Source organism: Equus przewalskii, chromosome 17, assembly GCF_037783145.1.
Source record: "Equus przewalskii isolate Varuska chromosome 17, EquPr2, whole genome shotgun sequence".
NCBI classification, from domain to species: domain Eukaryota; kingdom Metazoa; phylum Chordata; class Mammalia; order Perissodactyla; family Equidae; genus Equus; species Equus przewalskii.
Window position 1 is genome coordinate 12,553,831 of NC_091847.1, and position 12,272 is coordinate 12,566,102.

General features: G+C 43.6%; 1 protein-coding gene across 4 annotated transcripts in view; it reads left to right on the plus strand.

Annotated features, from left to right (window-relative positions):
- CCDC93 (coiled-coil domain containing 93) overlaps window positions 1-12,272 on the plus strand; it is a 103,443-nt gene that overhangs the window by 16,143 nt on the left and 75,028 nt on the right. For all 4 annotated transcript variants that reach the window (XR_011528681.1, XR_011528682.1, XM_070581174.1 and 1 more), the window contains exons 5-6: window positions 3,119-3,217; window positions 4,004-4,060. Coding sequence is in view for 2 of the 4 variants with exons in the window: in XM_070581174.1 (XP_070437275.1) it covers window positions 3,155-3,217; window positions 4,004-4,060 (120 nt within the window). In the remaining 2 variants the exon portion in view is untranslated. The remainder of the gene's footprint in view (window positions 1-3,118; window positions 3,218-4,003; window positions 4,061-12,272) is intronic.

Here is a 12,272-nt window from a genome sequence, read left to right on the forward strand (position 1 = left end):
TGTTATAATCCTAGTCTTATATCTGAGGAAAGTGAGACTCAGAAGGGGAATAATTGATTTGCTTAAGGGCAGAGAACTAGTGAGTGGAGAAGCAAAGATTCCAGTCTAAACTTCCTGTCTCCAGGCCTTGTATTTTCCCACTCCACCATTCATGCAGCCACAGAGAAGAAAGCTGTGCATCCCTTGCTGGAAAAGTCTTCTAATTCTGTGTTAAGATTATATAGTGTAGGGGTTAAGGGCGTGGACCCTGGAGATTTCCTGGGTTCAAATCTAGGCTCTGCCCCTTTCTACCTGCGTGACCTTGGGCAAATGACTTAATTTCTCATCTCTTAAATAGAAATAATAGTAGTACCTACCTGATCAGATGAGAATTAAGTAAGTTAATATGTGTAAAGCACTTAGCTGAAGGACTGGCATATTTTAGGAAGTGCTTTATAAATGTTATAGTTGTTTCTGTTGTTGTTGCTGTTGTTGGGAATCTTCCCGGGCACTAGGCTTCAAATCAAATACCATGAAATTTGTAAATTTGTAAATGAAATTTGTAGATTTGAGGCCAAGACGTTAACTCAGAATTTGATTTGTGTCTTTGTTAGACTTTTTGTCTGATGCAGAGGGACGGTACCTGATCCTTTTTGTGAAACTAGGAAGTTGGGCCCCTGTGTTATTACTAAAACCTCCAACACTGTCATTCTGTGAAGTTGTTGCCTTTTCCCCCAAAGCCTGGATCTCTAGTGATTAGACCTTCCTCAGCCCCATGCTAGAACTTTGAGGGCAAAGAATCTACTCTAGATATGAGAAGAGGGTGAAAAGGAAGTGATCTTCTGCATTTGGTTTGGGCATTTTGAGTGTCTGTGAATGTTCCGTGTTGTGAGTTGAATGCTGGGGGGCTTCCTGTCTGGATGTGAGAGTCTAGGCTGCTGGTTACCAGATTTCTTAATTTCATGGACCAGTAAAATTTTAAAGCAAAAATGGAGGTTGACCTATGGTTGCCATCTGTATTTTGCCAGGCAAGGGCCTTTTTAAAAGTAACTGCTCTTAGTTTCTCTATCATTTCCTGAAAAGCCATTTAACTCCCAATCTTAAAATAAAGGACAGTCCTTCAAATTGAATACCTTTAGCATCCTGAAAAGCTTACCACATGCCTCTAGTTTTTCCTGTTTTGCTGGAGACCAGTGCAAGGATAGTCACGGACCAGCAGTTGGGAACCATTGAACTCGTTGTCTTGTGCCGGGCTCGAGACTCATCCCCCCTGTTCACACCGTTTACAAAGCTACAGTAACACACTCCGAATGCCAGCCGGGAGAAAAACGGGTCTAACTTCCAGCCATTGGTATTCTAGGTCACATCTTTTTCTCCCATGTGGGATGTGATCCTGTGAGGGTAGCTATTTTTCTCGAATGCCAGGGAGCTGTGGCAGAGCTTGGCTGTCCAAGAGGTTCCCTCCACAGCACTTCATGCTGGGAACTCCAAAACAGTATTGGACTGTGTGTGGGAATCCTATGACTCAACATGCTTTACCTTCCTTATCTGATCACACTCTCCGGCATCCCACCAAGTGATAATTCTGGGTAGATCTGATTAAGGGAAAAGGAAACAAATATGAAAGGCCAGAAACTGGATCTCTGGATCCAAAGCAAAGCAGAGACAAATTGACTTGAGCAAGTGTCCGCCTCCTTAGTTGTCTGGGGCTGTGGTGCTGGGGTGGGGGTGCGAGTTAGGAGCTACCGTAGTTCTGAGTGTGGTCTCATCCTCTGCCCCTGCTTCTGGCTTTGTCCGTTCCTGAGGTGGTTGTTTGGAGATGGGGTGGAGTGGAGTGATGGAAATAAATGGAAGATGCTGACAACAAAAGAATGTTCCTTATATAGATATTCTGCAGCCGCCCCTATCCTGGGCAGCCACTTCCTAAACGTGTCCTTTCCTGGAGCTGGCTGCCCTCCATGATCAAGCATTTCTTCCTGTCCCTGTGGGAGCACCATGCAGCATGCCACGTGTCTACTTTCCTAGGCAGCTAAACCTTGCCACGTGTGGCTGTGCTCTTGGGGAAACACAACTACTGTCCAAAAACTGCTTTTGAGATGTAGTGGCTCTCTCTGGAGAGAGAATGGCAAGCCTGACAGATGGCACCCCCTCCATAATGCTCTTCAGTAGTACAGGAATTGAATGAAGAGCCAGGGGAGGACAACAAAGGCTCTTATTTGACTTTGCGTTCTTACCCTCAGAGCACTGGAATCTTCCACAGGTTATGGGGTGTGGGTGTGTGTATGTGTGTGTTTTAATTAACTGGAGTTTGAGGTAGGGAGAAACACCTCCTTTTGCACATCAGCCCAAAAGAGCTGGGAAACATTTAATGAAGCCCATATGTCCAGTCTTCTGGTGTGGAAGAGCCTGTGAGTTGTGACGCCCAGCTCTGTGGTTTGCTAGCTGTGGATCAATGGGCAAGTTACGTAGTCTCTCTGAGCTTTAGGTTCTGTCATCACGGCCAGTACCAGCCACCTTGTAGCATTGTGCGGTCTGAGAGAGAGAATGTTGTGAGTGCCAAGCTAACCCGAAGCCCAAGGCTGTGTACTCAGTACACCCTGTTCTCACATCTGAGTAGTTTGGGGATGTTTTTTCATCTGCCAGTTCAGGGTTATACTAGGTGTTCTCTCTGGTTCTTCCCCTTTCTCTGGTCTGTGGTGCAAGAAGCAGGAAAAAGAATGACGTTGAGATCGATCGCTATAACCAGGAGGTTGTGGGGATAGCTGCATTTGTGTTATGTTTCGGGTATTTACAAAGCACTCTAGTACATGTGGTTTCATTTGCTCCCACAGTAGCTCTGTGAGGTGAAAGGAACTGACATTCTCAGTTTCACTTTACATGGAGAGGGAAACTGAGGCCTGAGGCTCTGAAGTGAGGCTCCTCCTGCACAGCTGCTCAGCTCTAGGTCCCACTGGATCTTAGCATCTCAGACGCTAAGCCAGTTGCTTTTCCTATAGGACAGTGTGTGTTGATAGCTTGTCGTCACTTGGTCGGTTCAAGGACAGTGATTTGGGTTCACGAGTGGTGCCATCTCTGAGTTGGCCTTCACCGCAGTGGTGTTTCACCCCATCGGCTCACGTTTCCTAACTTTCTTCTGCAGTGGCTGGTGAAGTGAGCTATAGAAACAAAAGAAGAGATGGGTGACTACATCCGCTCCTACTCTGTGTCCCAGTTCCAGAAGACCTACAGTCTCCCTGAGGTCAGTGTTCTCATTTTCTTTTCTTGTCCAGCTGAGAGCATGGGTGCACACTTAGAAGGAGCAGAGTGAGCGCAGGCTGCCCTGCGCTCCCACCCCCTGTGTGGCATCTCTGCCTCTGCCTGGGCAGCACTGAGACTGGGCCTCCTGGGTCTCTAGAACTGCCTCTTTAAATGGGCACTGAGTGGAAAGCCCTAGAGTTTTGTCCTTTTCTGTCAGTTTTGGTACTTGATCCAGAACTTTTATTAAATTACAGGAACATGAGTATATTTTTGTATAGTCATATAAAGCTTCTCAAGAGACCACTTGCCTAGAACATTCTTAGAGGAACAGTTGAAAGGTAATCAAAACAACAATAATAGCTGGTCACTATGAAATGCTTACTACATTCTAGCCCCAGCACATCACCTGCCTTCTACTCTTTATCCTCATGACGGCCCCCTGAGATAGGTGTTTCTGTCCCTGTTTTACAGATGGAGAGACTGAGGCTCAGAGGCTAGGTAACTTGCCTGAGGCTTCCGCGCTCGTAAGGATTTCTAATGAGAATACTTGTCGTCACCACTGCACTCATTGGTCCCCGTTTTTCTCTCTGACTATAGAGCTCTGTTTTGGAGCCAGCTGCAGAGGCGGTAGCTTTTTCCCGTGCAGAATGTATTCCAGTTTGTTAGAAAACTGAGACTGGTTCAGGTGAGGTAGTGACGGGAAGTCGGTTTATAGGCAGACGTCTGAGCAGTCCAGTGCGTTTCAGTCTTCGCACAAGATTTGTTTATTCCTTGTTTTGTCTTACAGGATGATGACTTCCTCAAGAGAAAAGAAAAGGCTGTCAAGACTGTTGTTGACCTCTCAGTAAGTTCCCCTGTCCGAGTCCCTGTGTAAGAGAAGAACGTAGGTTCACAGCCTCCAGATAGCCCTTTGGTTTAGTCACAAACGCCCTGCTCCCTGAGGCTCCGCCTGCTGGGGCTGCCCAGGAGCTGGCCTCAGGTTGGGGTGTGAGGGAAGCCCTGCCTTCTGTGCCCGCTGTCTGGACCCGGCGTTCACAGGGAGAACTTGCCACGACCACTGCACAGTGTTTTTCTTAGTTTCGGTTTGAAGGGAGAAATATTCCAAACTCGTAGCCCTTCCTTGTTTGTCCCAGTGCAGGTGTAAACTTTGAGTAGCTCCAAAGAGGAGATGCTGACCTGGAGAGGGTAGATTGAGGTTGCTGCCCCCATGGTGGCTTTGGAGAAAGAGTAGCTTCTGTGGAATGTTCTGGGATGACCTCTGTCACCATGCGCAGCCTGTTGTAACCTCTGGGAATCTGTATGCGTGTGCCCACTTCTCTAGCACAAGGGGTAGAGGAGCTTCGGGCCTTTTCAGAACACTCTGGGCCAGAGCCCAGCAGAACCCAGTCAGCCCACACCCCATCACCCCCAGCCTTCCTACCTGAACTGATGGGAGTGGAGCCTCAGTGCCAAGGTGCAAATTCTCTTTCTTCCGAAAATAATACATCATGCCGTTTTGCCTGTTTTTTACTTTAAGAATAAGTGTGGTCTCCCAAAGTGATTATTCTGAAAAGAGTTAACAGTCATTTGATGATAAAAGACATAAAGTGCTTGTTTAAAACAAAAAAAGTCTCTGTCGCTTTATGGTTGTCATATGTATTTCTTCCCCTGTTCCATTTTGGAAATAGGAAGAGTGGAAAACCTTTAAGATAGTTAGGCTCTGAAGCCAGATACAATTTTAAGTGTGGTGGCAGTATTAAATAACAAAAAGAAGAGGACATGCTGTGACAGCAGAGTAATTTTTTTTCCTGGTTATGAAATAGGTGTTCAGTTTAGAATATCCTTAAAGTGTTTTTTTTAAAAAAGGTTGACAGATACAAGGGAAGAAACTCAACCTTAATTTCACAAGACTGAAGCAGCCACTTCTGATGGTTGGACATGTTTCTTTCATATTTTTAATGTGCATTTTTATAGAATTATGCTTTAAATATAATTTTGTAGTGTTTTTCACTTACCAATATGGAGTTTTTTGTTTTTTGTTTTTTGTTTTTTTTGAGGAAGATTAGCCCTGAGCTAACATCTGCTGTCAATTCTCTTTTTGCTGAGGAAGACTGGCCCTGAGCCAACATCCGTGCCCATCTTCCTCTCCTTTATATGTGGGACACCTGCCACAGCATGGCTTGCCAGGAGGTGCCATGTCCTCAACCGGGATCCGAACCAGCAAACCCCAGGCCACCGAAGTGGAACATGCAAACTTAACTGCTGTGCCACCGGGCCGGCCCCCACAGTGTAGAGTCTTTAGTATGCTATTAAAGACTCCTCCTAACAGCGTTTGTCATTACAAATAATAACCACTTGATTGGATATGCTGTTGCTTTCTCTTCTTTTAAATGATGCTTCATTTCTGGAAAGATACGAGAATCAGATGACAGCATAGCTCTGATACAGGGAATTGGGAGCTGGGGCGGGAGAGGAAGGGAAATTCTCTTTTCCCTATAAACCTCGTAGTATTTGAATTTTATACCAAGTCTATGTATCACCTATTCAAAAACAGAAAATAAAAGTAAACTTTTTTAATGAATGCTTAGTTGAATATCCTCCTGTGTAAATCTCACTCTGAGCCGTGCATGGTGAATGGGAAAACATTACGGTTTTCAGCCTTATCAGTGAGAATAGAAGGCCAGCATAGCTGTCGGTCATCCTATCAGTGGAACTGGGACTGGCCTCTCTGTACCCATCAGACATTTCAGGCCTCTAGAGACACATTATTTCTTCTTCTCATTTGTAGTGGAGTTTTTAAAGAAAATCTTCTGCTTGGTAATGTAACTGTGTAGAATTTAAGGAGACAAAGACAAAAATCTGGTGCCCAGACGTTGTTCTAAGCATTTATATGTAACTCATCTAGCCTCACAGCAACCCTAGGAAAAAGGAGTATTTTTTACAGATGAGGAGACTAAAGCACAGCTAGCTTACGTATGTTGTCCAAGGTCACATTGGTGATGGTGGAGACTGCAGGCAAACTCTTGTACCCACTATGCTGTGAGCTTCTAGAGAAAACGGTGTTTGCAGCTAATGAGAAAATAGTATCAAGAAAAACAAAAGCGGAAAAATATTTGCAAGTGTCTTTGATAATAGTTCAAATTGCATAGTTTTTTTCTCTTTTTATGTGTGAACTTACTCCTCAATTGTCTGTCAGTACATTTGTAGCAGAAATGATAAAGAATTTTTATGGAAGGCCGGACCTGGCCTTTGGGCTTTGTTTTCTTCTTTCCCTGTCTACTGAAAATACTTCTCACTTCCGGATTCTGTCTTCTTAGGTTTCTTAACTGATCTGCGTTGCTGTTAACCTCCATCCCTCCTGCCCCTCACTTTTGCGAGTGCTTCCTTGCAGCCTGGAAATAAGAGTCCCAGAAGCTTGCAAGAGACTCCAGGGCTGCACTGCGTGTCCCTGGCTTATTCTTGTGAATCAGTGTAAGAAGTGGAGCAGCTTGCTGTTTGTTGTTTGTTGTCACTGTCCCCAAGGAAAATCCTTCCCTTAGTAAAGGTAATGAAATCCTTCCTAGATGGCCAGGGGTTGTGGCTCTTCACCAGTCTCAGGCCCTGAAGGGAGTTTTCTTCTCCTTCTAGCCTTTTCCCAGTACAGCCCTTCAGATGCCTCATCAGTGTTTGTAACTTGCTCCTTATTGACAATTCTGGAATCTCAAATTTAAATTATGAATGGTAAATTGAGGATTAAAATGTGGCCAAACATTTTAATATAGGTGCCTGGTTTCTAGACCCAGCCTCTAATAAAATATGTATTTAGGGGCCGGCCTGGTGGCGCAGCGGTTAAGTTCGCACGTTGTGCTTTGGCGGCCCTAGGGTTCACTGGTTTGGATCCTGAGTGTGGACATAGCACCACTTGGCAAGCCACGCTGTGGTAGGCGTCCCACATATAGAGTAGAGGAAGATGGGCACACGTGTTAGCTCAGGGCCAGTCTTCTTCAGCAAAAAGAGGAGGATTGGCAGCAGTTAGCTGAGGACTAATCCTCCTCAAAAAAAAAAAAAAATGTGTGTAGTTGCTATTTATTGACTGACGGCCTCCTAGGAGCATGGCACCTAATTAGGCATTTTATACATGTTATTTCATTGACTCCTCACCAACACTCAGGGAGTTCTATATTATTATTTTCATTTTAGAAATCAGTAAGTTGAAGCTCAGAAAGGTTAGTAAAATGCCTACATAGTTGCAGAGCTAGGAAGAGGCAGCCAGAGTTTGATTTCATATCTGACTCCTCAAATACAACAGATGTTGGTGCTTTTTCCAGTTTTCTCCCTCTTCACCTGGTCTCTGATTTCTCACGTATTGCTGGCCCCAATTTTGTAGTAATGTTCTTGACATTTCCACACTCTGGGCAATTATTCTTCTGGGTCCCAGAGACTCAGACGCATCCAGAGTGGTTGGGTGCTCTCCCACCACCGCTTCGGTTCCTTGTGGGGCCAATTCCTGTGACTTTTCCTATTTGAAGACCCCTTGTCCAGCTGGACAATAGATGCTAAGTGGAGATTGTTGTGTTGTCTTCTTTTTTCATCTATTAGCGTGATACTGTTGTGCCTCAACCAGTAGGCTTTTACTTACTCTTGTTTAGATATGACCTCTTTAAAAAAATCAATATTAAACATTTTAATGTTTTTCAAAATATTTAGCTTATTCTTATCTTTAGCCATCCTTATAGGACTATTCCAGTCTTTGCATTCATGCTTGGTTATGTAGCCCAGGCTTTTTATTTGGTGCATGACTTTTTGTTTTAAAAAAGCTTGTTTTTCTTTTGTACTGGTACTCTAGTAATAATGATAAAAAACTAGAAATTGGAGGAAAAGTACAAAGACTGAATCACCCATGATACCACCAGCCAGGAATAATCACTTCTATTCCAAGCATGAAATACAGGGTTTACAGCTATCAATATAGAGAATTAGAGAGAAGGAAAACTGGTATTATACTGTATATTCTGTTTTGTTGTTTGCTCATTTTGCTTAACAATGTAATTGGAGATATCTTTCCATGCCAGTAAATAATACCTCCATAGCTGTAGTGGCTGTGATCATTTTTAGTGGCTGTTGAGCATTCATTGTGTGGTACTAATTAACTAGCTTAGTTTGTATCTTTTTTTTTTCTTTTGGCTATTATGTAGGACATCCTCATGGCTAAATTTTTTCTTTTACCTTTAATTATTTACTTAGGATACATTCCATGAAGTGGAAGTGGGTCAGAGGTTATGCCTAAAGCTATTAGGACCTCTTGCCAGATTACCAGGCTGAAAGGCTGTTGTGAACTTTAACTTTTGAGCTCATCACCTGGGATATTCTCTTTGTCTAGGCCTTATTTTTCTTTCTCCTGGGGATTATTCCCAGTGCTTCTGCTTTTTTCTTTGAAATGTGTTGGTGTTGACTTTAAACAATAGACAGCCAGTTATTTCTCCAGCAAAAATGAGTTTATTCAGGATCAACAGAGAATTGCAGTTAGGGATCTGCAAACATGGTGAGCCACTTGCAAGGTCCAAGCAACAAGGGGAGGAGAAACTCTTCCATAGAGGGGAAGAGGATGTGGGGAGGGCTAATGTAAACAAAGAGTCCATTGGAGGAACTCAGAGTTCAAAGTGTACTGGCTTTTCATTGGCTGAGTTGTGACACTCTCTCACTGGCTGTGACAGTCTCTCATTGGCTGGACAAGAAGAGGAAGTCTTTCTTCTTCCACGTGGGCTCGACCATTGTTGTAGGGTGTGAGAGCTTCCCCTTCTGGCCTCCTGACTCCATTTTAAATGAGGTTTCTATTTATTAATTTTCACATTTTTCTCTTTTGATCAAGACCTTTCTCTGAAAGCATCGCTGATTGAGACGTTTTCCTGATTTTATCGGCCTTTATTCCTGGTGCTAAGGAATTTTCCTGGGTGTCATGTCCCACATCAGAGGGAAAGTGCACAGGTTGGAAACCTAGTGAGGTCACATTCAAGTAACAAGGAGGAATAGGAGAGAGAATTCTCAGGTTGGTTTTTTTCTTCCTTAAGTCCATATCTTATCAAGATCATAGGCATTGGAGGTCATCTGAAGCGTTATGTCAGCATCAGATGTTTGGCAGACAAACTCCCAGCAGGCCTAGCCTGGACATCTTGGGAAAGCTGTCTCATCAGATGTCATCTGCTTTAATTCCAGGAAATCTTTCCTTTCAAGTCACCAGATGATGTGCAGGTCTGGTCAGGGTTTGGTGGTTTCTTTAGATGTGTCACGTGAATCCAAAAGTCTATTCCAAGAGTTTTGGGGAGGAAGGGTTAGTTAGCAGTACCTGATAGGGGCCTTTCCAGCGAGGTTGAAGAGAGTCCTTCTGGAGGTGTCTTTTCTAATAGATGGAATCTCCAGGGTGCAGGGTGTGATGCTTAAGGTCTTGGTCTCGCTGGAGCACACCGTGAAAAGATTGCTCTACCAGAACGTGCTTAATTTTGTTAGCATCTGTTAGACCTTTACCGTGTTGCAAAGTACCTGACAGGTAAAGTGGGTTCCTCGATCATCATGAAGTTCCAGAGGAGTTCCGCCGGTGGGATCTCCTTTCCAAAAGGATCTTAGCTACAGAAGAGGCATTAACCTGTCTGCAAAGGAAGGCTTCAGTGCAGTGAGAAAACACAGACCATGATTAAACAAATTTATATCCACGAGACAGGGGAAGTTGGATGAAATTCATTTGCCAAACCTCGACTGGTTCGTTAGACCATTTAAAATGTCTGGGAACAATACAAACAGGCTTCCCTGGATTATATTTTGGACAAGTGGAACAAGTGAGGTATGCATTTCTTGTGGCCTTGTTTCTATTTCCCCACCAATATTGATTCATGAATGCTATCACTTTGTCAATAGACAAGTGGTTAAATGCATGTACACTGTTTAGGAGGGGGCATTCTGGAGTCTGTGGTGGGACTTGGTTGGTATTTAGTTTGAACCAGAGCTTTCTCTTCTCTTATCAAACCAACAACTGTTGAATTTCCACTCTTTTTCCTCTTCTGAGGCCAATTGTTAGGGTTCTCTAGCCAGTTTTGCTAAGTTGTCATTTGGGGAAATATCCCTTTGGATCATGACAAAGGCTTGGCTGCTGTTGGTTCCTTTAAGGGCAGTATTCCTTGTGGAAGTTTCAGCAAGGTGATTTTCTTTTGCTTCCAGAGAGTCAAGTTTAGAATGCCCCGGTATCTTGATAATAGCTAAAGCAGCAGGTAAAAGTATAGCATCTAATAATTTCTGAGTGTAGGGGCCATTTTTAAGTAGGCAAGCCCCATTTCTTTCACAACATTCCAAAATCATAAGCTTACTCTGAAAGTGTGTCTACTATTAGTATAAATGTTGGCAGTTTTGCCCGTGGCTAAAGTACAAGCCTGTGTTATAGCCTATAATTAGACCTGTTGGGCTGAAGTAGCCATAGGTAAAGGTGCTGCCTCAACAATATCAAAAGGAGTTGCAATAGCATACCCAGCACAGTGTTGGCCATTGTCGCCTTTTAAATAAGAACCAGCAGTGAACCATGAGAAGTTGATGTTACTCGAGGGAGTTTCCTGAGATCATCATGAGGGGTCAGGAGGTGATCTGGCGGTGTTAAATTGTCGTGAGGGGCTTTGTTGGTACTGGAGGGGAGAAGAGTAGCAGGTTACGTTGATTACAACGTGATAGAGTTACGTGAGAAGCAGTTACCAAAAGGATTTCATAGGAGATGAGGCAGCTGGCTGAAGTATGTTGAGTGTGGTGAGAATTCAGGAGGGCTTCTACTGCATGAGGTACAAAGATAGTTGAAGGGGATCCCACAGTTTCCTTGGTGGCCTTGACCTAAAGGGCAGTGGCAGCTTTGGTTCTAAGACAAGGGGAAATCCCCTTGCTACAAGGTCCACTTGCTGGCTATAATACCCTATGGGTCCATGGTGGACTCTCTGTCTTCATGTGAGCACCCCAGGGGCATTCCCTTTCTTTTCATATACAAAAAGGAAAAAGGGAATCTGATAGTTGGGATGTCCAAGGGCAGGTGGGTTTGTTAAACTCTCCTTTAAGGCCTTAAAGCCTATGTCATCCTAGTCTTCCCATAAAATTGGGTTGGGGTTTTTCTTTAGTAAAACATACAGAGGTTTGGCCATAAGAGAGAAATTTGGAATCCAATTTTGGCAGTAGCCAAGTAACCCAAGAAAACCTCACAGTTGGTGCTTAGTTTTGGGTTTTGGAAACAGGACACTATGAAGCCTATCTGGATCTAGGTGTAGCCCTTGTTCTGATATCAGATGCCCTAAATATCGAACCTGGGTTTGGGCAAACTACAATTTTTCGTTAGTGACTTGTGTCCCTTAAAGGCTAAAAGCTTTAGTGATTGGATGCTGTCTTCCTGTGAGGAGGCAAGGGAAGATGAGCAAAGAAGCAGATGGCCCACATATTGCAGCAATGTAGAACCCCTAGGGAACTTTCTATCGTCCAGATCAGCTTTCAGGATTCGTGAGAAATGGGGACTCTCAGTAAAATCCTGAGGTGTTACTGTACAGGTGAATTGTTTTCCTTCCCAAGTAAAGGCAAAAAGGTACCAGCTAGCTTCATCAACCAGAAGACACTAAGAACACAGTGCGTAAATCAGTTACATAAGGGATTTATTTCCACTGAGAATGGGTGTTAGTAGCATATGAGGGTTAGGAACAACAGGATGTCAAGGGATAACAATGTTGTTTATTGCTTGGAAGTCCTGGACAAATTTCCATGCTTGGCCCTTGGCAGAGCCTGAGACAAAGAAGCTGGGAAAGAGGAATGTCAAGTTTGGGAAGCCATTTTATGTTTCTTTAATCATTTTTATTTTGCAAATGAGGCAATTTTAGACTTGTGATAACGTTTGGAAGCCTCAAAATACCATTCAAAATAGGTATTGCATTCAGTTTTGGAAATTATGGAGCTATGGTTGTCTAGTTTGGTTTTAAAAAAAGTAAGTTTGGAGAGTTCAAAAGTTCCCTATGATTGCCATTGGTGTTCTAAATTACCTTTGGTTAAGTTGATCCATTTAGTTAGAAACGTGAATGAGTGAGGACTATGTT